This window comes from Gobio gobio (assembly GCF_949357685.1).
Source record: "Gobio gobio genome assembly, chromosome: 19".
In the NCBI taxonomy this organism is placed as follows: Eukaryota; Metazoa; Chordata; class Actinopteri; order Cypriniformes; family Gobionidae; genus Gobio; species Gobio gobio.
This window is the reverse complement of record NC_137112.1, coordinates 46,318,431-46,341,994: the sequence shown is the minus strand read 5'-3', so window position 1 is coordinate 46,341,994 and position 23,564 is coordinate 46,318,431. Positions and strand designations below refer to the sequence as shown.

The window sequence follows — 23,564 nt, the reverse complement described above, 5'->3', positions numbered from 1 at the left end:
GCTGTGTCACTCTGCCGTCATATCCGTAAATAGAGCTCAGGCTACTATGGCCTTGTCCCAAATGGCACCCTAAACCCTCACGGTCTTCCTCTCAGCACTTTCGTGACGTAACGCTGCTTTGCCTGCTGGGAAGAAGTGTAACCCGCACCAGTGCGGGCTCGGCAGAAGTGAGCGTCGAGGGCACATATCGACCTCAAAGGGGGCGCTCGAGAGCACCTTCTGAGACCTAAAATGACAAATTGGACACCCTGCGGTCTTGTGGACACAAGCGGCGGCCATTTTAAGACCACCAGACCAAAAGTGCACATGAAGTGTGCCATTTGGGACAGGGCCTTTGACGTGTGTCTGATTTGTGTCTGTCAAAAGTATTCTAATAAACGAGAAATAATGAGGAATTTATAAAGGTGGGAGTGGAAGAACTGAAGCTTAAAATATACTTACTTTTGGATTATCTCAAGAGAACAGCTGATTAAGAGAATTTAGGTTAGTTTTTTTTACCCAAAATGGGTCAACTCTGGTGGACACTCCAGCACAGTAGGTGGCGATAATGCACCTTAACGTTAAACCGAACTAAAACCGAAGAAGGAGACACATGTCTGGTGTGAGAGTGGCAGAGTTTGAACTAAGGTTAACTAGGTTAGTTTTTGAGTGAGAAAGGTTGACATGGAGCCGCTAAATCTCCAACCGGTTTTAAACAAACGCTGAACAGAGGAGAGTCTGCTGGAGAAAAGGACGCGACTTTAATAGAGCCTGTAATAAAACAAGAATCAACATTGGCTTGGCTTTTTGGAGATGGCGAGAACTGAGGGATTTGAAATGTAAAAGCGACATTTCAGAGATGATGCAGTTTTTATTACTCAACAGGTGAGTATGTGGACTGGGTAAACCCAGCCTGATCTGCCGGCGATTTGATTTCGCCCTGCAACTCAGTCTGGAAACCTGTGGATTAATTTCTACTGTGTCTGTTACACTTTTGCGGGAACCAATCACAGACTGGCTTATCCAGCGCGCTATTGGCGGGTTTAACGCGGTGACAGATAGAGAAGCGATGGGTCATTGCCCATTGATCTCGCCTCTTGTGGTCTGATTGGTTGAAGGACTATCCAATTGGGTAGAGTAATTTGAACTATGCCCGTTGATCACGCCTCTTGTGGTCTGATTGGTTGAAGGATTATCCAATTGCGTACAGTCATTTATTTTATGCTCGTTTATCACGCCTCTTGTGGTCTGATTCGTTGAAGGACTATCCAATTGGGTAGAGTAATTTGAACTATGCCCGTTGATCACGCCTCTTGTGGTCTGATTGGTTGAAGGACTCTCCATTTGCATACAGAGTCATTTAATTTATGCTCGTTTATCACGCCTCTTGTGGTCTGATTGGTTGAAGGACTCTCCATTTGCATACAGTCATTTATTTTATGCTCGTTTATCACGCCTCTTGTGGTCTGATTGGTTGAAGGATTATCCAATTGCGTACAGTCATTTATTTTATGCTCGTTTATCACGCCTCTTGTGGTCTGATTGGTTGAAGGACTATCCAATTGGGTAGAGTAATTTGAACTATGCCCGTTGATCACGCCTCTTGTGGTCTGATTGGTTGAAGGACTGTCCAATTGGGTAGAGTAATTTGAACTATGCCCGTTGATCACGCCTCTTGTGGTCTGATTGGTTGAAGAACTCTCCATTTGCATACAGAGTCATTTAATTTATGCTCGTTTATCACGCCTCTTGTGGTCTGATTGGTTGAAGGATTATCCAATTGCGTACAGTCATTTATTTTATGCTCGTTTATCACGCCTCTTGTGGTCTGATTGGTTGAAGGACTATCCAATTGGGTAGAGTAATTTGAACTATGCCCGTTGATCACGCCTCTTGTGGTCTGATTGGTTGAAGGACTCTCCATTTGCATACAGTCATTTATTTTATGCTCGTTGATCACGCCTCTTGTGGTCTGATTGGTTGAAGGATTATCCAATTGCGTACAGTCATTTATTTTATGCTCGTTTATCACGCCTCTTGTGGTCTGATTGGTTGAAGGACTCTCCATTTGCATACAGAGTCATTTAATTTATGCTCGTTGATCACGCCTCTTGTGGTCTGATTGGTTGAAGGACTATCCAATTGGGTAGAGTAATTTGAACTATGCCCGTTGATCACGCCTCTTGTGGTCTGATTGGTTGAAGGACTGTCCAATTGGGTAGAGTAATTTGAACTATGCCCGTTGATCACGCCTCTTGTGGTCTGATTGGTTGAAGAACTCTCCATTTGCATACAGAGTCATTTAATTTATGCTCGTTGATCACGCCTCTTGTGGTCTGATTGGTTGAAGGACTCTCCATTTGCATACAGTCATTTATTTTATGCTCGTTTATCACGCCTCTTGTGGTCTGATTGGTTGAAGGACTATCCAATTGGGTAGAGTAATTTGAACTATGCCCGTTGATCACGCCTCTTGTGGTCTGATTGGTTGAAGGACTGTCCAATTGGGTAGAGTAATTTGAACTATGCCCGTTGATCACGCCTCTTGTGGTCTGATTGGTTGAAGAACTCTCCATTTGCATACAGAGTCATTTAATTTATGCTCGTTGATCACGCCTCTTGTGGTCTGATTGGTTGAAGGACTATCCAATTGGGTAGAGTAATTTGAACTATGCCCGTTGATCACGCCTCTTGTGGTCTGATTGGTTGAAGGACTCTCCATTTGCATACAGTCATTTATTTTATGTTCGTTGATCACGCCTCTTGTGGTCTGATTGGTTGAAGGATTATCCAATTGCGTACAGTCATTTATTTTATGCTCGTTTATCACGCCTCTTGTGGTCTGATTGGTTGAAGGACTCTCCATTTGCATACAGAGTCATTTAATTTATGCTCGTTGATCACGCCTCTTGTGGTCTGATTGGTTGAAGGACTATCCAATTGGGTAGAGTAATTTGAACTATGCCCGTTGATCACGCCTCTTGTGGTCTGATTGGTTGAAGGACTCTCCATTTGCATACAGTCATTTATTTTATGCTCGTTGATCACGCCTCTTGTGGTCTGATTGGTTGAAGGATTATCCAATTGCGTACAGTCATTTATTTTATGCTCGTTTATCACGCCTCTTGTGGTCTGATTGGTTGAAGGACTCTCCATTTGCATACAGAGTCATTTAATTTATGCTCGTTGATCACGCCTCTTGTGGTCTGATTGGTTGAAGGACTATCCAATTGGGTAGAGTAATTTGAACTATGCCCGTTGATCACGCCTCTTGTGGTCTGATTGGTTGAAGGACTCTCCATTTGCATACAGTCATTTAATTTATGCTCGTTGATCACGCCTCTTGTGGTCTGATTGGTTGAAGGACTATTCAATTGCGTACAGAGTCATTTAATTTATGCTCGTTTATCACGCCTGTTGTGCAGTAGAAAATACAGAGCAGACCAGTTTTCAATCTTAAATTGAGCTTGGCCAGACAAGTGAGTTTGGTCAAAGACTATAGATATAGAAAGGCAGTTCACTCCTATTACGAATAATATGAATGGGCGAAACTGCAATGCGCAATATGGCAGAATAGTCCCGCCTTCTAAAGTAAAAGAGCCAATCGCTGATTGGTAAAGTCATTGCTCACTGCAGCTGCTGTAAGAAGCAGAGAAACACGAGACTTACGCTTAGGACTGCACATGAGCATTGGCTCGTCTAGCCTGAAAAAATAACGTTTTTAGCGCTATTTGATAATAGTAAACAGCATTTATGGGACGGTTCATGTTAGATTTTTAAATATGTTATTTAATTGTGAGTTGGGCAAGCAGTTTTTGAGATTCCAGGATTCCCCTTTTCAAATAGATAGGACTTGGATGGAGGCGTTGCAAATATGGCGGCCGAGTGAACAGAGGCACTTTGTAAGGTATTTTATTGAACAGATAAATTGCCATGTGTAGCCCTCTAACAGAGTTTACTGTAAAGCATTATCTATTATTAAGGATATTTTCATTATGTGTGCTGGAATTTATTTTCAAGGAGGTACCGTGTCTATTAATGGGTATAACGTTATGTTTTATGAGCAGTATCGTGATTCATCCGCAAAGTCAAGTAGAGCCGAAGCACAAACAAAACAAAACATTATTTTTTTTAACCACTAGAGGGCCAAAGATACATAAAATACAGTGGATTGTAAATGTAAATGTGTAACCATTGTATTATTATCCCTGATATCTGGTGCTCTTCAGTCATTTTTGACCGAAAACATCGGAATGGTACGAAACTTGGTAAAGGTTTTGGCACTTGCTATGTGAACACACACACACACACACACACACACACACACACACACACACACACACACACACACACACACACACACACACACACACACACACACACAAATCATGATTTGAAAAGGTTAATGGACCTGAAAAAAATAGTAACACTTGTACTCCTTGTGGGAGACGAATTTCATCTTGTGGAAACTTTAGGTACTGCGCACAAAAAAAATCTTACTGAAATTTAATATTTTTTAGATATACAAATTTGAAACACAGTTTTTTAGATTCATGGCTTTGATTTTCTTGCAATTTTAGAGTAAAACGTGTTTTTGAAAATATATATTTCTTATAAAAATGTAAAATAGTAGTTCATAACAATAAACGTAAATTTCTGTAACTTCTTTTTAAAAACTTTTTTCACTTCAGCAATAATTTGCCATTATTTGCAATAATGTGTCATCTTTGAAAAACTCTGCTCTAAAAAGAATTCTAGATTTAAGTTGGAAATGTTCAGGTCTATGTTTAAAAAAGTGAATAAATGGATTATAACTAGGGCTGGGCGATATGGCTGAAAACTGTATCACGATATAAGTGTTTCATATCAGTCGATATCGATATTGATATTTTTATGACCTATTTAAAATAAGGACCAGGAGAAAAATAGTTTACATTTTAAACATTTTTATTTTAAACTTAACCTTCCTCTGATTATAATCCCCTCAGTTATAAAGGAAGAAATGTCAACACAACCATGGAAAACACTCAAATAATTAAAATATAAACACAAGTCTAAAATCCCAATGAACACTTAACAATTATCTCTCACATTAAGGTGCAGAGCCTCCGTTATTTCTTTGTAACTGTTAGCGTTTAGATGCTTTGTCATAAGGCACTGATGCAGAGTAACATTACCTCTCCATGTAGTTTCAAAGTTCAAGTTTTACTATTTGAGAGGACAGCCATTTGTAGTGGTGCCCGAAACCATAGTGGACGTTATTGAGTGCACTCATTCTATTCCACTTTGCACCGCAATAACGAGTGTACAGCCGATGTACACACAGCGCTCACTTGTTTTCGTTTTCAAAGTCAAGAATAGCACAACGGCGAGCGCGTCGAGTATAAACACGTCCCCAAACGAACGAGCCGCGCAAAATACGAAAGTATAAACAAGGCTGGTAAACCAAAGTTTGTGGAGTTAGCCTGTCACTCCCTACGTTGCTTGGTTCCCAGAGAGCGAGTGCCTTTGTTAGGGATGGGCGATACCACTTGATTTCGTTTTCGATATGATACCGATACTTTCAAGGCCAGTATCACCGATATCGATACCGATACGATACTTCTAAACTGAACTTTTATATTATTACATTTATTAAATTATTAAAATTACTAAGAATAAAATGGGTAAAGATACCCACTTAACATTATATTTGAAAGGTATTTTAACATTCAATATGCCTTAATTGCAACTTATTAGATCATATTTTTATTCGCACATGGTTAAAATACGTTTACTTGTGGTGGTAATCATGGAAATCTACAAATAGTTGAAATATGGTCACTGTAGTAAAAAATAAACCATGGTTCATTTAAGGGACTGCCGGTGACAGGACGTTGCACCTATAAAATGCAACCTTTTTATTATGACATGATTTATATTAACATTAGTTGCAGAATAGAACAGCTATTAACGTTAAATGTAAAGAGTGTAATTGCACTATGTAGGCTACAATTTCTATTTGTTTATTGGGAAATAACTCAAACATATGTTGTTGTTTTTTTTTGTCTTCTGTTGAGTATTGATCAGAACTGCGTTTCCAAAAGCATCAATGGTTTCTTATGACCATTTTGGGAAACGCAGCTCTGTTTGAATACAGTGTCATCAGTGAGCGAACGCTCTCTCTGTGATTGACTGGTTCTGTCTTGCAGCATTTGCGTGAGTTCAGATCATGGTTCAGATGAGCAGGAAAATAGTCCTATACTACACAACTATTCGGTAACATAGGTTATTCGTATTTTATGCAATAAATCATCTTTAAAAAATAAAAACCTTAGTATCAATATTTTTATTTGAGTATCGATACTTTTCGATGCGCACATCAGTATAGATATATCAATACTTCATATCGATACGCCCATCCCTACACTCTAAAAAAAAAAGGTTCTATATTGCACCAAAAATGGTTCTTGGCTCGTAATCATAGGGGAACCTTTTTTAGTGTTATATAGCACCAATTTTGGTGCTTCAGTGGTTCTTCAGCGGTTCTTCAGAGGTTCTTCAGCGGTTCTTCAGAGGTTCTTCACCGGTTCTTTGACTAAGGTGTTATATAGCACCTCTGAAGAACCGCTGAAGAACCACTGAAGCACCAAAATTGGTGCTATATAGCACTAAAAAAGGTTCCCCTATGATTACGAGCCTTTTTTTTTAGAGTGTAGCCTTTGTTCATGCAACCAAACTTGCTTCGCAACCTCTGGTTTCTTCCGACGAAGAAAAAAATATATAATCGAATGAGTTTTATCGAACGCTTTTTTTTATTGATATCGATGATCGCGATACATATCGTTAACGTTAATTATAACCACAGCATAAATCTAATTTAGTACCATAAAATCCCCTAATGATACTAAATATGAAATAAAAAAACATTATCAAACTAAAATAAAGTACATTCATTTCATTAAAATAAAACCATGTTGACCACCATGCGAAGAGCACCAGAGGGTTAAAAAATAATTGGCATAGATTGTACAATGGTTGTGGTTACCCTCTAAAAATGTTCATTAAAGACATTATTTGATTATTAAAGATGAAGGAAGGACTATTTACAATTTAATATTTATATATACAAACTTTTGTACTGAATCATCATCATCTAAAAAGCTGACGAGTCACTGTCAGACACTTCATGCGTCTGTGTGTGAGTGTGCATGTGGGTGTACTAGTGACGTTTGGGAACTTACAAATGTGGTTTCACATGTGACGGTTTCAGACTTTGTATAGACGCAGCACTTTAGAGAAGATCTTTATTCTCAGCGTCTTTCAGAGAACTGTGTGTGTGAACAGACGGACGTGTTGTGGAGGATGAAGCTGCTCCATGGACTGATCCTGGCTGTGGCTGTCCTGGTTCTGGCTGCAGGACACAGTGTGGAACCTGGATGTCAGAACTGGGATATCGATAACAAACTCATGTGCTGTGCGAGGTGTAAACCAGGTGAGTTTTGGGAAGGACTTATCTCTGGGATAGAATGATTTCTAAAACCCTGAATATATGTATTGTCTGCAACTCTGCATCAATGTTTCTCTAACTCAAGAGAATTGTGTGACACTAAAACAACAACAACAAAAAATATGGCAAGCAATATTGATGCGTGATCTTGATTGGACGACCTTTGAGTGCAAGTTTATACTTAAACATACAGTGCTCGATATTAGTGTGTGAGATTCCGGTTTCCACAGCAAGGATTAGGATTCTGTATAGGATGAATTTGGAAGAAGAAAAAAAATGAAATCACTTATTTAGGATGATCTATGCTTATTTTTCAGTTGCTTATTGTTCATTGTTTTGTGAAGTGAAAACCTGAAAGAAAAGGAGTGCATGTCGTAAAAAGAAATGGGAGAAAGAAGAAATAGATTAAATATGCATTAAAAGAACTCTTAGTACCATGGTATTCTTAGAAGTACCTCAGAGGACCATGTAAAATGATATTTCTTTTAGTAAAATTAACTAAATCAAAGTTTAGTTACATAAGAAAGCAGAAAGAAGTTGTCTCGATGGAAATAATTCATTTTGTTACACGTTACTGCATTTTATTACTATACCCTACTAATATTATTAATAATGTTATTATTAAGCAACATCACAAATATCAATGCAAATGGGAAACAAACGGGGGGGAAATCATATAGCCTACATAACTTAGTGAAATGACCATTTTTGTCTATCTATCCGCTTAATTTAAAAAGTCATTGTTTTTATGAGAGGCTTGTGAAGCTTAGATCTAAGAATTGAATACGCAGATGTATGAATTTGAAATAAATAACTAAAGCCCAAAACTGGAATTACGCTACTATAATAGCTATTAATAACAAATGTTATCAAACGACAGCACATTCAAATGCAAATGACAGTACTTACAGTACTTCCTTCTCGTGATCATGTGATTTAAACACCACAACAAACAGCTGCTTTCATCCTCACTGCGCAATGCTTTCGATTTGATCATCGTGCATTTGAGATGTGTAATCTTCACCGGAAGGAAACTCACTCGGAACTTGGGGTTAGATTCTGGTGTTAGATTAGAGGAAGGCGCGCCGCCATCTTGCTCTAAACGCACAACATGTCGTAAACACGACTTCCCAACTCGTAATACGAATATCCCACGCACCATAGGATACCACTTATGAAAATCCTTCTAATTTATTATAATCAACATTCAAAATTTAACATTAAAACTTTTCATGACTTTTGTTGTGTCTACTTTTGAGTTAATGACTGATGACAGCATAATTAAGAGCATCCGCACTTCATTACACAAGGTTCATCAAGGATCACATGACCCATTTATTTATTTGATTAGTCAAATAAATATTTCTCATTCATTTTACATCATTTCAGTCTTTTATTTTTTTTTAAATATACTAGGCCTACTAAAGCTTTGTTAGGGTGAACATATTGTGCTCTTTCAAAAAATATGACACGTGCGTTATTTAATGGATTAAGAATCATTAATGTGTGTTAAAATTAGTAATATATTAGTGTATTATACTTCTATTCATACATTTACAAAAAATAAGTATTGTGTACTGTTAGTTTATGATACCAAATGCATTAACTAATGCATTATTGCAAACTGTTTAGTTCATTTAGCTCACAAACTCACTCCCTTGGCATAGCTCACCCAAAATGTTTAACTCTGTCATTTACTCACCCTCAAGTTTTTACTTCTTTTGAACATAAAAGATGATGATATTTTGCAGAATGTTAAACAAATGTCAAACCACCATTTTTTTTTTTCCCCTATCGAAGTCAAAGGGAACCAGCAACCGTTTGGTTACCGACATTCTTCAAAATCTCATCTTTTGTCTCAGACTTCTAATCCCACTGTATGTATGTGTGTGTGTGTTTGTTGCAGGAAACCGTCTAGTCAGTAAATGCGGTCCGGACCCAAGTGATTTGTGTACTCCCTGTGTAAATGACACCTTCATCGCTGTCACAAACCCTGAAGCAAACCCACGGATCTGTCAGAAGTGTGATCGGTGTACAGGAGGTACAGCATACTGTATATATTCTTTTCATTTGAACTGACTTCATTATGTGCTCCGAGCATCACCATACAAATGCCAAAAGTGCCCTTTGGTGATGACAGGGTTGCCAGGTCTGTGTAACAAGACAATGGCAGTAAAACCAGCAAAATAATGACCCAAGCCCAAATATCCAAATTCTAAATATTTCACTCCCATACCAAAAATACATATTTTGCTGTCACTGTTATGCCCAATTTCAACTTGAAAATCACTATATAGTATTAAACACAACACAAGCTCAAATGCTGGGTTAAAAATAACCCAAATTGGGTTGAAAATGGACTAACCCAGCATTTAGGTTGTTTCAACCCAGCGGTTGGGTTAAATGTCTGCTTAAAACAACCCAATTGCTGGGTTAGTCCATTTTCAACCCAACTTGGGTTATTTTTAACCCAGCATTTTTTAGAGTGTACCAGTGTCCTCCCTCACAACATTTAACTTCTAGCTCAGTTTTATCACTGGTAGAATATAAAATATTTCAGTAAAATATAATTCATGCAATATGTCAAACTGTAAACCCGCGGGGGAAAAGCAAACACACTCCGTGTTTGGGTGAATAAACACTTTAAAGTCGCCTGGTTGAGGCTGATTGGTACCTTTCCCTAAGACCCGCCCACACCTCTAAGCACACTGGGGTCAGTCAGGGTTGCCAAGTCTGCAGTTTTTCCTGCCGCAAGTTTAAAAAACGGCCCCATTGCGCAGGAAAAACTGCAGACTTGGCAACCCTGGCTGACCCCAGTGTGCTTAGAGGTGTGGGCGGGTCTTAGGGAAAGGTACCAATCAGCCTCAACCAGGCGACTTTAGATTAGATTAGATTCAACTTTATTGTCATTACACAAGTACAGGTACAAAAGTGTTTGTTTAAAGTGTTTGTTCACCCAAAAATGTCATAAATGAAAGTCTTACGGTTTAGGAATGACATAAGTGTGAGTAAATTATCTTCGAAACACAAATGACGATATTTTAATTAAATCTGAGAGATTTCTCTCCCTCCATTGACAGCAAACGTGATGCGTAACACAAGAATGAACCTCATTGGTTCTCGCTGAAGCTCAAACGTGATGCGTAACACGAGAACGAACCGCATTGGTTCTCGCTGAAGCTCAAACGTGATGCGTAACACGAGATTGAACCTCATTGGTTCTTGCAGAAGCTCAAACGTGATGCGTAACACGAGAATGAACCTCATTGGTTCTCGCTGAAGCTCAAACGTGATGCGTAACACGAGAATAAACTTCATTGGTTCTTGCTGAAGCTCAAACGTGATGCGTAACACGATAATGAACCTCATTGGTTCTCCCTGAAGCTCAAAAGTGATGCGTAACACGAGAATGAACCTCATTGGTTCTCGCTGAAGCTCAAACGTGATGCGTAACACGATAATGAACCTCATTGGTTCTTGCTGAAGCTCAAACGTGATGCGTAACACGATAATGAACCTCATTGGTTCTCGCTGAAGCTCAAACGTGATGCGTAACACGAGAACGAACCTCATTGGTTCTCGCTGAAGCTCAAACGTGATGCGTAACACGATAATGAACCTCATTGGTTCTCGCTGAAGCTCAAACGTGATGCGTAACACGAGAACGAACCTCATTGGTTCTCGCTAAAGCTCAAAAGTGATGCGCAAAACGAGAATGAACCTCATTGGTTCTCGCTGAAGCTCAAACGTGATGCGTAACACGAGAACGAACCTCATTGGTTCTCGCTGAAGCTCAAACGTGATGCGTAACACGAGAACGAACCTCATTGGTTCTCGCACGTCAAGCGAACATGCTATAGCTTCTGTTTACCACGACTGATGTGTGTGAGTTGATGACATGGATAGCCAATGAAATGTTATCTTGTTTTGGAGTATAATTGTGTCATCATGAGTGGGTATGGTTTTAAATTTGAACAACCGCGTTAATTTGGCCATGCGGCTGTATCGGACACATTAGCAGTGAGAACGTCTGTTTCTGTGGCGTCACAGCTGTGAATGCTGGAGCTGTGTTGTGTCTGTAGAGTGTGTGTTTTGATGAAGTCTCGCTCCTCTCCTCTGCTCCAGCTGCCATGCAGGTGAAGGAGAAATGCACCGCCAGCAGAAACACAGTTTGTGGATGTTTACAAGGATATCAATGTGGAAATGACAAGTGCTCTTACTGTCTTAAAGAGTGTGGCAAGGGAGAGCAACCTGCTGGAAAAGGTAAGTTTGGATATTTATAATATGCATATTAATAACTAATATGCATCTGACTGCAAGGATTTTCTTGTATGAATTCAGGCAAGTGTGAGCCATGTCCTCCAGGGACGTACAACGACAAGATCCATCAATACTGCATCAACTGGACCAAGTATGATGCACTTATTCATTGTTTCTGAAATAGATCTGTCTGTTGAAATAGTTTTCGAGCTGATGAAACAACACTTTACAAGCCGTTTCAAAAGATGTATCTCTCAACCCACAGATGTACGCCTGACCATCAAATAACGGTTCCTGGAAGTTCATCTGCAGATGTAATCTGTGGCCCTAAACCAGATACCAAACCATCAGTGTTGCCGACAAGTGACGCAGACAGCAGTATGTATGACAGAAATATAAACCTGAGAAATATGTGGGGATGATAGCGACCTCACTGATGACCCTGACATCACAGGTCACGCAGGCAGTTTCTGAACACCCTGAACTGGTCTTTCTTTAAAAATGTCAGATAGATAATGAGGAGCGACCTACGTTTTTCATGCATTTGACCTGTTGCATGCATACACACACACACAACTTTAACTTGTTTGTCAATGGGGACCATGGGCGTCACTAGGCCCTTTTTAGGGGGGCCCTTTCTTCAGGCCACCCCTCCTTAACTTCTGCCCAGCCCCCCCTAAAAAATGTGTGATTAACCTTTATAACATATGTGATCAGTCACGGAAAGTAGGGACACAAGTCGGCAGCACAAGTTGAGCAAAATGAGAATGAAGGGTTTTTTTTTGTTCAAAATTGGTGATTTTCGCTTTTTTGCCGAATCTGTTAGTTGAGATCATGAAGAAGCCTCTCCGTGTTTGAGATAGCAGTATTGGTATATTTAAAAGCATACACTTTGAGGTTGAAATCAGCTTGTTTTTAGGAGATTCTAGCATGCAGCAGAGGCGTGTTTCTCTTTTGTTATTGTCCCGCCCTCTAAGGGAAGCGTGGCTCAGTGTTGCCAAGTCCGCTGTTTTTCATGTGCGCGGGTTGAAGCGACCCCAATTATGTGATATTTAGCCCCGGGAATGTGAATTTTAGTAGGCAACCATGCCAAAAAAACACATATTTTACCCCCTGAAATGCGATTTTTACCGGAGAAGCTATTCAGGGGGTGAAACGCGATTGGGCTTGTTTTGGGCTAGTTTGCTAGTTAATATGTGATTAACCTTTAAAGCATATGAAACTGGCGAGAGGCTTCAGCTTCGTCCCGTCTTTTAATCAGCGCGTTCTTCAATCCGCAGCGGCGTCGAGCAGAGCGCACGTCAGAAGCAGATGTGTGTGTGTTGATCTGAGCTCTCATTGGTCTGTCACCGCTCGTCAATGTCAAAATATTTGAGAAAACCAATCAAATCAGAGTAGGCGGGCTTTATGTTCACAGAAGCTGCTGAGGCTGAGCAGGACGTCAAGTGCGAGATATGAAGCTAAACGAAACGTTTCATATTTGACAGCTGCTTCTTTAAGTCAGAAATGTTAAACAAATGACTCAATATTCAGCCAAATAAATAAACTTTTGTCTAATTTCGCTATTTTGAATTGAAAATAGGCCTATAATGTGATTCATAATGTAATTAACAAACAAGAAATATTAACAAAACAAATAATGAATGTGTGCATATTGTAAATTAATGTAGTTACCTAGCTTTCCTGGTAGCCTTAACATGTCTACGAAAATGATTCATAAAACATATAAATATCAGTTAAACATGTGTACTGTCTTCACTGACGAAACTGGAAAAACTTTATCAGTCATATCTGCCCACTGACATGGTTTTCAACTATTATTATCTAATTTTTTGGCGTTCAGAACATCTAAAAATGCACATATGTAGATCATAGAAATCAAAATTATCTCGGGGGACCAAGCCCTCGAACCCCCCTAACTACCTCACATTTGGGATCTCAGTGATTATAAACCTGCCTACATTGTATGATTAAGGGATGAACAATATGGTCATGCAGAATAAGGCATTAATATTTGCTTTATACGTAATAATAAACAGCCAATATCCTAATATGCATGCTAATAAGCTATTAGTGAATAGTGAGAATTGGACCCTAAACTAAAGTCTTTTACCATTTTTTTTCATACCCTCCCTGAGGACTGAGCCCCCCTAAAATTAAAAACCTAGAAACGCCCCTGATGGGGACCAAGTGTTTTGGTTACCGACATTCTTTAAAATCATATTTTGTATTCAGCAGAAAAAGAAACTCATACAAGTTGAAGTTGAATTTACATTTTAGAGTGAACTATCCCTTTAAGTTTGAGTTAAACCTTTTTTTAAAGCTCATTTTCAGGTGATTCACTCATGGTTTGCTCTTTGCTACAGAGATCACTGCTATGCTCATCATGTTTGGGCTTTTCTGCGTAACAATACCTCTTGCTACAATCCTCTTCCTGGAGTGGAGACGAAGAAAGGCCTACCATAAAGAAAAAAAGCAACCAGGTAAACATCATCTGCCGTCATGCACATTTATCCAGCACGAAGGGTTCCCGTATGTTGATGCAGACGTGTGTTTCTGATCAGCAGGAGGACCGACTCCGGCGTATCTTCCTGAGGAGGTCTCGGACGCGTCTTCCTTCTGTTTTCCTCAGCAGGAGCGCGGCAGCAGCAGTCAGAGCTTGATAGGATCGCTGGTCTCGCAGAGCATCGGGCCTTTGGAAGCATGACCGTGTGTTGTGTGTAAATGATCGTTCATTTGTAATTATCTGAGGATATGTAGAATGAGTTTGTATGTAATTTATAATTTATTTAGCTTATTCTATCATTCAGGGTTCCCACTCTTTCATGAACACCAGATTCAAGGATTTTTTCAAGCACCTATCAGATTCATAACCCAGCATATGTAGCATCACGAAAGACCTCTTAAAGTAGGCTACTTAAAGGAACACGGCGACTTTACTTATTGACCGTATCCCCCAGAGTTAGAGAAGTCCATACATACCATTCTCATCTCTGTGCCATAACTCTCTGATGCACCCAACGCTAGCTTAGCACAAAGACTGGAGGTAAATGGCTCCAGCTAGCCTACTGTGCAATAAGTGACAAAATAACACCAACATTTTCCTATTTTCATGTTGTGATCTGTATAGTTACATTGTGTACTAAGACCGACGGAAAATTAAAAGTTGTGATTTTCTAGGCCGATATGGCTAGGAACTATATTCTCATTCCTGCGTAATAATCAAGTAACTTTTAGCCGTCCCATGCAGCGACGCAATGATATTACACAGCGCATTGATTATTACGCAGGAATGAGAGTATAGTTCCTAGCCATAATCGGCCTAGAAAATCGCAACTTTTCATTTTCAGCAAGTGTATGTACTGCTCTCCATCATTTCCCCCCCCCCGCTAACCCACCCCTCCCCCCGAACATAAGCAACGTTTGGTTCTGTCTTTGATAGCGCATATACTGTAGGACAATTTTGGAAATAACACCATTCTAAACAAAATGTATTTCAAATTGAATTCAAGCACCTATATTTGTTTTCAAGTACTTTCCAGGTGTCTGAAATTTAAGTACTTTCAAGAAGCGTGGGAACCCTGGTCATTAACTCGTTCCCCGCCAGCGTTTGAGTATTTATTCAAAATGAATTGCTCCAGAATGTGATTGGAGAGCCTTCGTCCATCCATGTTCTGAGAGAAATGTTGTTGCTCCAGGAACACATCCAATTCGGCAAAATCACATGTCTAATAACATCTGTTTTTTTGGGTGGTTTATGACTTTTTTGGTCAGCCGAACCCCTTTGTTGTCATTTTTGTTTTTTATGTACTTATGCACTTGTATTGTTAAATTATTTGTGATCTGATGTTGTTTAATTTCCATTTGACATACATGTAAATGTCATAAAATATTTGTAAATATTTCTAAAATCCTGGTTTGTAACATTATGTTGCTTATCAATAAATTGCTATGCAGGTTAAGTTGTATAAATGATCGTTTTACAAAACAAAACAAGTACAAAATGATTTGCTGTGACTTTTATTATGAAAACACATAAGATGTTAACACATATTACAGAAAAAAGAACAACTCCTCAAATATGAGACCTTTAAACACTGAGTTCATTTGCCCCATAGCCTTTGAGAACAGAGAGGCGTTCATGCGGCTGATGTCATCGCGCACAAAAGGTTTCAGTATGTGTGTGGGGGGAACAGAGACCTCTGCACTGAAATACTGTAGGCTGTCAGGATGTGACGGCGTTTCATGTTTTAATGCAGCACCATCAGAATTCCCCTGCATTATTTCAAATCCACTGAATTTCCAATTGCAAAACCCCTGAATCTTCACATTCTGGTAGAAGACTTCTCACGCTCTTCTGACCTCTGTTTTGCAATAACATTAAACACAGAGCTGCTGCTCTTTTTTTTAGAAGTGAAAATGAGGAACGAATTTACAAAACAAATGTGGAACAAAAATGCTGAAAGCAGAAAATAAGGCATTATATCCCTTATACAAACTTAAAAACTAAGGCATATTCTCTTTCAGTTAATAATTTTTTTATCTATTTACCAGGGGGGTATTCCAGAAAGCAGGATATGTGCCATGCCCGGGTATGTTTAAGAAGAAGTAAGTGGATAACCTCAACTTTCGTTTCCAAAAACGTTATTAACTTTCAGGGTATGTAAGTAGCATAGCAACTCATGATCCAGAGTTAGTTTGCTATTCAGATATGTTCTATAATTAATATAGCTAATAATATAACTAAAGGTGTTATATATTCATTCTAAAGCACTATTACAACAAGGTAATGTTTAAATGTTAATTCAATTCAAATATATTATTTATTTTACTGTCATCTCACACATGGATCTGCATTCAATTCATTAGCATCTAACAAACAATATAATCCTTATTCTCAGTGAATAAAGATTACTTATTAAATGAAAAGGTCGGAAAAATGATTGCACAACCACCAAATAGGTGGCGATTAGGTTACGTAAATCGCCATTAAACAAAAGAAGAAGAGGAAGTAGAAGGACACGTTTTTAAGCGTCTGTTTTCATGGTGAATCATCGATTCGTTAGCCTAGAAATCTAGAGCAATCTAGCAACTCTCCGTTGGCTTATGAGCTGGAAAACCAAACTCTAGTCAGGCCAATCACATCGTGTATAGAGTCGGTGGGCGGGCTTAACATAATGACGGCAGAGTTGTGGCGGTTCCGCGTGTTAAGGCCCTTTCACACCGGACGCGTAACAAAAAGCGAAGCTGAAAAACGAATATTTCGTGTGCAAATAGTTCGCGTAAAAACCATTCACATAAGCCGCGACGCGAGTTTGCGACGTCTGTGACGTTTCAGAGCTCCAACATCCCAAAACATTCACTGCGACAGCTGAGAAAACACGGACACTTCCTCATTCAGTGAAGACGAGCTTTTCATTTGATTTATAAAACCAAAAGAAGGTTTTGGGTGCACCCAGTCTTAAAGAACAGAGTCAGAAGGGGAGTATGCTAATCTTGTACAGAAGCTAAAACTTTATCATGGCCGGTTCCGCTCTTACTTTCAAATGTCTGTGGGACAATTTGTGGAGCTCGAGAGAGATAGTAGCATCGCATCTGATGAGATAAACACACACTTCAGGAACCAATCGATCTGGAGCTGCTGTGTTTCCAGTTGAGTCACAATGTAAACATTTAAGTGCCACAGACGGACTGACGGAAACACATTCACTTTCTATAGTCGCGGACACAATTAGATTTGAAAAAAATCTATGAGTTTTAACTCAAAAGGTGATGTTATCGTTGTCTGTAGCCTAAAGCGGGCAAACACAACTACAGCTGCAATCTCATGAGAAATTCGATACCTGGCAAAGGTTAATGTTGATTGAATAGCTGATGACATCAACTGGACATTTCGTGACCTTTGTTTCCTTGTATGTGATTGGTTTAAGCCTTTTCTGTCGCTGCGAGTGTTAAAAAAAATCGTCATCGAAACGAAAAAAATAAACATTGTTTTTCCGCCGCAACACATTCGCGTTCGGTGTGGAAGCACTCATTACACAAACAGCTGATCAAAAGATAAAACCATTGCGCGAACTATTCGCGCGTCAAAATCCCGTCCAGTGTGAACGGACCTTTACTCGTAAACAAAGAAGCTGTCGAACATTGGTCTTTTGAATCGGCTTTGGCCGTGACTCTGGAAGACGAAGCTTTTCTTTGAGCAAAGAACGGCACTGAAGTCATTCTTAAGAATGGAAGATGTGTCGGAAGTTTTGCCGACTGGATACGGCGAAAGTTTAATCTATCAACTAGCTCCGCATCACCTTCTTCTTTGCTCTGGTTGGTTGTAGCGCTATCCTATTGCGTGGAAAATCCAAAGCTCTCATCGGTTTGATGGTGTTTATGCAAAAAAAAAGCTCAAATGTCGTGCCTGAGGTACTATAACACTGATTCCAGGGATCCTGAGAGGATTTTCTGTTTGTCATATTCTCGTTAAGTTACGATTAAAGTCCCTCCTAACATACAAACCGTAATAACTAACTGTTCTCACGTCATGTAACACTGTAGGTCAAAAACACGAAGGTCTACATTTCAGTGCCTCTCCATATTAAACTGGTTATATGTAAATGTATTTAATTTTAGATGTGTTTAAGGTCTACATTATCTGTCCTACTAAGGAGGACTCCTATTATGCTGGGTATTATAGTCTACGGCAAGTGAAAGGAAGAGCTCGCACGCAGTTTATCGGAGTTGTTTTGCAGATACAAAGTTTACCAGTTATTAACTGCACCCCTGAAAAGTCATACGGTCTGTGTATATGTTTGTTTACTGTGAGTGTTTTTGTGTAATTTGCTGTGTGTTAATGGTAATGCAACGGAGAGAGCTAGTTTGTGAATGAGACGTTAATGCGCACTTCTTATGCTTTGTTTGTTCAGCTCTTACGAGGATTTTTTGGAGTGAAAAAGGACATAATAAACTTCATAAACCATCAGGAAAGTTTGGCCATCATTCGGACGGGATATACTCTACATTCTGTGTCCAAAAACATCTTGGGATAAGGTTTTCTCACTGACAGCTGTCATTGTAAGTTATAGCAACTTTGTTTGTCCGAGTTAGCAACAGTAACTAAGGGGGGCGGGGCTTACCAATAGGTCAATTGAACCATGACAGTCTTGTTTATCATATTATGCTGCGTTCTATCCTAAATAGTTCCGATTTCTGACCATAAAGACGATCTATGGCCCAACACGTGGAGAGTGTTATCTAAGCTGGTGTTTGATTGTCAACATAGATGAATCATAACTAATAGAGTGCTGCAGTGATGACGTATTTTTGTAGGACAAACCGTAAATTCGCATTGACAAAATCCAATACGATTTTTACCATTGGCTTTTGAATTATTTCAGAAAATAAGGTCTTGTGACAAACAAAAGTTTATGATTCTTACATGTTTTGTTCAACAAACTCAAGCCCCTCTTCTCTTATATCGAAATCCTCCGCCATTTCTCTTGGAAAATGTTTGTTTTAGACTCTAATTCATCACCAGTGTTTTGTTTTGCTCTATCCTCTGCGCTTCTGAGTTCGCCTATACGCATGCGTCAAGGGTTCAAGGGTCAAGTCGTACCGCTGACCACCGGAAGTTAGTTAATTTAGTCTATAAAGTTTTAAATATGGATATTTTTCTTACACAAACACGCCACTTCGCTTCAGAAGGCCTTAATTAACATCCCGGAGCCGTGTGGAGCAGTTATATGATGGATAGATGCACTTTTATGGACTTGGGAAAAATGCCCCAACAATTCACTGCCATTACAAAGTTTTGAAGAGCCAGGACATTTTTAACATAACTCATATAAGAAGAATGTCATATACAACTCGGATGACTTGAGGGTGAGTAAATCATGGGCTAATTTTCATTTTTGGGTGAACTATCCCTTTAAACAGCTAGTTAACATGCTTTATCACAAAAAAAAATGAAGTAACGTCAGTTATATAGCATAGTCTAACAACACAATAATCTGTGTCCATAAAATTGATTATACAATACTTGCACTTTAAAAGTCAAAAGTTTCCCTTTCACTGTTGTTTACAGTTCTCTTTCTTGTCTTTGGCTTTGTGACGTCCTGCTTTGTCGCTCTGCCGTTTGGTTGGTGGTATGAAGGTCGGTTCTGGTAAATACTCATAAAAGATACTGTGCGGGTTACGAGGGGCCAAGCACAGACCTGCCAAGGAAAAAGGAAACGGCTGCTGATGTGGCACAAATACAGTTCTTGAACGTTCTTATTATATAACCATGCATTTGTACCTGACGGGGGGCTGGTGGAAATGTGGCTCTCACGCTTCCTAGCCTTGAACGTTGGGTCCAGTTCCTCAGCAATGTTGTGTATGTGTTGGTTTCGGCTGAAAAGAGATAAACAAGGTGCAAAGATACAGTAACTGTCGAAAGGCGTTCTTGAGAAACGGCAGATTGTGTGAATGTGTGTGATAAAGAATGTGTGACTCACAGTGCAGTGCATGATGGGCTTGCTAGATGGTTTTCAATGGTGTAGTCTTCCTCTTCCACTGGCGAATGCAGTCCGTCTGAGTTCAGCCTCTCTCGCAACATCTGGAGAGCCTGAAATTCAAGACAACATGGTCTGAGAAATGTCCATTTACACCAAAACCAAATTGTGAAACAAATTACAAATGAAAGGCCTATCCACACCATGAATCAAAGGGGTCCTGTTATGCTTTTTTTAGTTCAACTTTAGTGTGTAATGTTGTTGTTTAAGGTCCTTTCAAACCTTAATTTCATGTTATGGTCTATATCAGTGTCATTGTTTCTGAACTCCCTAAAACGCCTATATTGTAGTCTCGAGTTTACTTCAGAAAACAAACACATCACAATATTCCTTTTTTAAATCATTCCCGCCCGAGGCATATGCAAAATAAAGGGCGGGACTGGTTGAGTTGTTGAAACCATAGACTGTAAAAGAAATATGGACGTATTGTCCGTGACGTCACACATTGGATTCTGAAGAGCAGTTTTGAAGCGTAAAGTAGAGACGAGCTGGCCTTTGTCATCTCCCGGATAACAGAAAATGGGCAAAGAGGCGGGACGTGGGCGGAGCTGAGGTGTCTCGATGACTAACAGACAGCAGACAAACGACAATCCACCTGTCACTCAAAGTGGCCACGCCCTTAATTATGCAGGACTTTAAGGCTTTATATCAGGGGTCTCAAACTCATTTTACCTGGGGGCCGCTGGAGGTAGACTCTGGGTTAGGCTGGGCTAGTATTCCAAAAAAAAAGTAGCACAACTGATCCAATCTTTTCAATCTTTATTATTAATAGTTCTTCAACATGAATGTTTCTTCAGAACATTAACTCTTCCTCTGAATTTGAACTAAAATATAGCCTATAGAAATTAAATCATGTCATATGAAATAATGAATGATTTTAATTTTATTTTAAATAATAGACTAATTCACAGCAAGGCCGTAACCAGGTCAAACAGAACAGTGAGCGAAATTCTAGGTCTAATTCTAGTTGGGAAATAATCTTTTTGGGACTATTTGTAAACAATATATGCATCAAATATATTATTAGTCCCGATATTCTTCGCATGAGTGAGTGAGTGAGTGAGTGAATAAATATATAGATCCGCAATTGACTTTTGAATTCCCTAGTAGTCTGGTGGAAGAATTTTTGCCAACCGTGTCAAAAGGGTTCTAATCCGCTCTCATATAGTTTTTCTTGGACACCATGGACACGTTTGTGTGCATTTTGTTTAGTGATTTCACCGGAAAGAATAGAGTCTCTCTCCGCAATGGCATTAAGCGATAGATTGACGCGCTCGTCTGTGTGTGAAGAGCCATAAAAGAACGTAAACCCCGCCTACTTTGATTTGATTGGCCATCTCAATCATTTTGACATTGATGAGCGCTGTTAGACCACATTCCTTTCAACTGTCTGATCAGCTTCGTTCGTCTGTCAATCACGCGGTGTCAACCAATTATACTGCACGAGGGAGGGGCGAGTCAACTCTCTCTCTCTCTCTCTCTCTCACACACACACACACACACACACACACAAAAGGAGGCAGCAAGCGCTGCACACGCAACGACTCAGCAAATGCGGTGCTTTTAACTAACAAACTTTGATGTCAAGAAGGGGGCAACAAAATATCCTGCGGGCCGCAAGTTTGAGACCCCTGCTTTATATAATGTAAACGAATGAGTTATAAAAATATATTGTATGCTGTATGCCAATATTGTATGCTTTAATTTTGAGTGTTGAATCAAATCAATAAAATCTTTGAGGTTGTGTCATCATGAACACCATCAGTCCCTCATTAGAGTTGTGTATTCATGAAGCGGAGGAGGTTCATTCAGACCTTCCTGGTGGTGGTGTTTCCTTCATCTCTTGGTTCAGCAGGTCTGGTCTGGATCTCTAGGTCTCGTGTTCTGTCGTTGACTCTTCTCTGATGGCGCTGCTGCATGTATTGTGCGATCTCCTGATGAGCATTTATACAGCAGAGTTAGAGCGTTTGGGGCGACAACACAACTGATATTTCTTTAGACATTTGAGGATCAAGAAGTAGTATGTCATTTGATGTACTTAAGTGAATCTCCATTCCAAGAATCTTTTTATCCATTTATCATCTGTACAGTGTAAGAAGATTGTTCTACCTCATCTTGGGCTACTTGAGCCGCAATGAAGTCCACCTCTGATCCAGAGCTGCGAGGAAACTGCCAATCAAAAAGACATAATAAATACTATGTGTTGTGTTAGTAGCAAACTTATAGTGTTAGTAATTATCATATACAATTATACTATTTATTCATATTTTGAAGCTTTTTTTTTATAGAAATATAAAAAATCCTTAATTTATCTTTATTTTAGTTTTAGCAATTACTTCAACTTATTTAAGTTTCACTTAAAGGTGCAGTGTACATTTTAGCGGCATCTAGTGGTGAGGTTGTGAATTGCAACCATCCACCGCTCACCCCTCCCTTTCGGAGCACATAGAGAAGCTACGGTGGCCGACACAGGACAAAGATGTCGCCTGAGACAGCAGAGAGTAGCTAGCGCTCTGTCGAGAAGTTTGTCCGTTTAGGGCTACTGTAGAAACATGGCGGCACAAAATGGCGGCTTCACTGTAAGAGGTGTATATAGATAGAAATGGCTCATTCTAAGGTAATACAAACATAACGGTTCATTGTGTAATGCAGGGCTCTCAAGTTTTGAATTGAGTTCAGAGTGAGATTTTGGCGACGGCAGCAAAATTTTTTTATAAATAAATATATATTTTTAAATTTAATTCAACATTTCTGTGTGTGTGTGTGTGTGTGTGCATAGTATTAATTATTGCATTTCTCTATATCAAAGATGTCAGGGAAGAGGCAAATTAATAATCCATAATAATTTGGAATATATATATTTTGTTCAGAATTTACTGTGTTGTAAATATAATTTATTTTGAAGCAATAGTCTCACCAGTGTTCAATCAGCTTTGAGATATTTAAATCTGCATATCTTTGATATTTTTACCTTTTATGAAGGGCATTTTCCCATAATCTTATTAAATTTAGGCTATGCTTCAGCTTTCATTTTATATTCTTAAATTTGATCTATAAATTACATTAGAATAAGACACTTTAGGGCTGTTGCCAATCAAATTAAATCATTTACACTGAAAAATTTTATGAGATTGTTTTAAATATTTTTGAATATACATACAAATCAGAAATGTTGGAAAGAAAACATTAAACTAAACCACCAGTAGGTGGCAGAATGTAAACGATGTTGTTGTGGGAATATCTAAATCTTACCCGGATACAGCAATGCTATTTTCTGATTGGCTGTTCGGTAGCTA

General features: G+C 39.1%; 2 protein-coding genes across 7 annotated transcripts in view; one reads left to right on the top strand and one right to left on the bottom strand.

Moving 5' to 3' along the window:
• Positions 1 to 7,229: 7,229 nt before the first annotated feature.
• Positions 7,230 to 15,728, top strand: tnfrsf9b (tumor necrosis factor receptor superfamily, member 9b). 3 transcript variants are annotated; one of them, XR_013818552.1, is made up of 8 exons: positions 7,264 to 7,453; positions 9,375 to 9,509; positions 11,594 to 11,731; positions 11,810 to 11,879; positions 11,994 to 12,106; positions 14,095 to 14,211; positions 14,293 to 14,908; positions 15,040 to 15,712. XR_013818552.1 is itself a non-coding variant. In XM_079844297.1 (7 exons), the coding sequence occupies exons 1-7, from the start codon at positions 7,324 to 7,326 to the stop codon at positions 14,433 to 14,435; spliced, it is 846 nt and encodes a 281-aa protein (XP_079700423.1). In that variant the 5' UTR covers positions 7,230 to 7,323; the 3' UTR covers positions 14,436 to 15,728. The 3 variants fall into 3 exon arrangements, 2 of the variants coding, with proteins under 2 accessions (XP_079700423.1, XP_079700424.1); XM_079844297.1 differs by having other exon boundaries at positions 7,230 to 7,453; positions 14,293 to 15,728; XM_079844298.1 differs by having other exon boundaries at positions 14,296 to 15,712.
• A 4-nt stretch (positions 15,729 to 15,732) lies between these two features.
• The window catches only part of ccdc50b (coiled-coil domain containing 50b), a 36,840-nt gene continuing 29,008 nt past the window's right edge, over positions 15,733 to 23,564 (bottom strand). For 2 of the 4 annotated variants that reach the window (XM_079844293.1, XM_079844291.1), the window contains 5 exons: positions 22,378 to 22,464; positions 22,083 to 22,202; positions 20,212 to 20,321; positions 20,013 to 20,107; positions 15,733 to 19,929 (listed from right to left, as the gene is read on the bottom strand). In XM_079844293.1, the coding sequence (XP_079700419.1) occupies positions 19,784 to 19,929; positions 20,013 to 20,107; positions 20,212 to 20,321; positions 22,083 to 22,202; positions 22,378 to 22,464 (558 nt within the window). In that variant the 3' untranslated portion in view covers positions 15,733 to 19,783. The remainder of the gene's footprint in view (positions 19,930 to 20,012; positions 20,108 to 20,211; positions 20,322 to 22,082; positions 22,203 to 22,377; positions 22,465 to 23,564) is intronic. The other 2 variants (XM_079844294.1, XM_079844292.1) reach the window with 1 other exon arrangement.

Bases quoted from the DNA above. Each gene is read 5' to 3' on its own strand.
- tnfrsf9b (XM_079844297.1), top strand. From the start codon at position 7,324: ATGAAGCTGCTCCATGGACTGATCCTGGCTGTGGCTGTCCTGGTTCTG. The intron at 9,510-11,593 runs GTACAGCATACT...CCTCTGCTCCAG, and splicing joins GTGTGATCGGTGTACAGGAG to CTGCCATGCAGGTGAAGGAG. The intron at 11,880-11,993 runs GTATGATGCACT...CTCAACCCACAG, and splicing joins TACTGCATCAACTGGACCAA to ATGTACGCCTGACCATCAAA.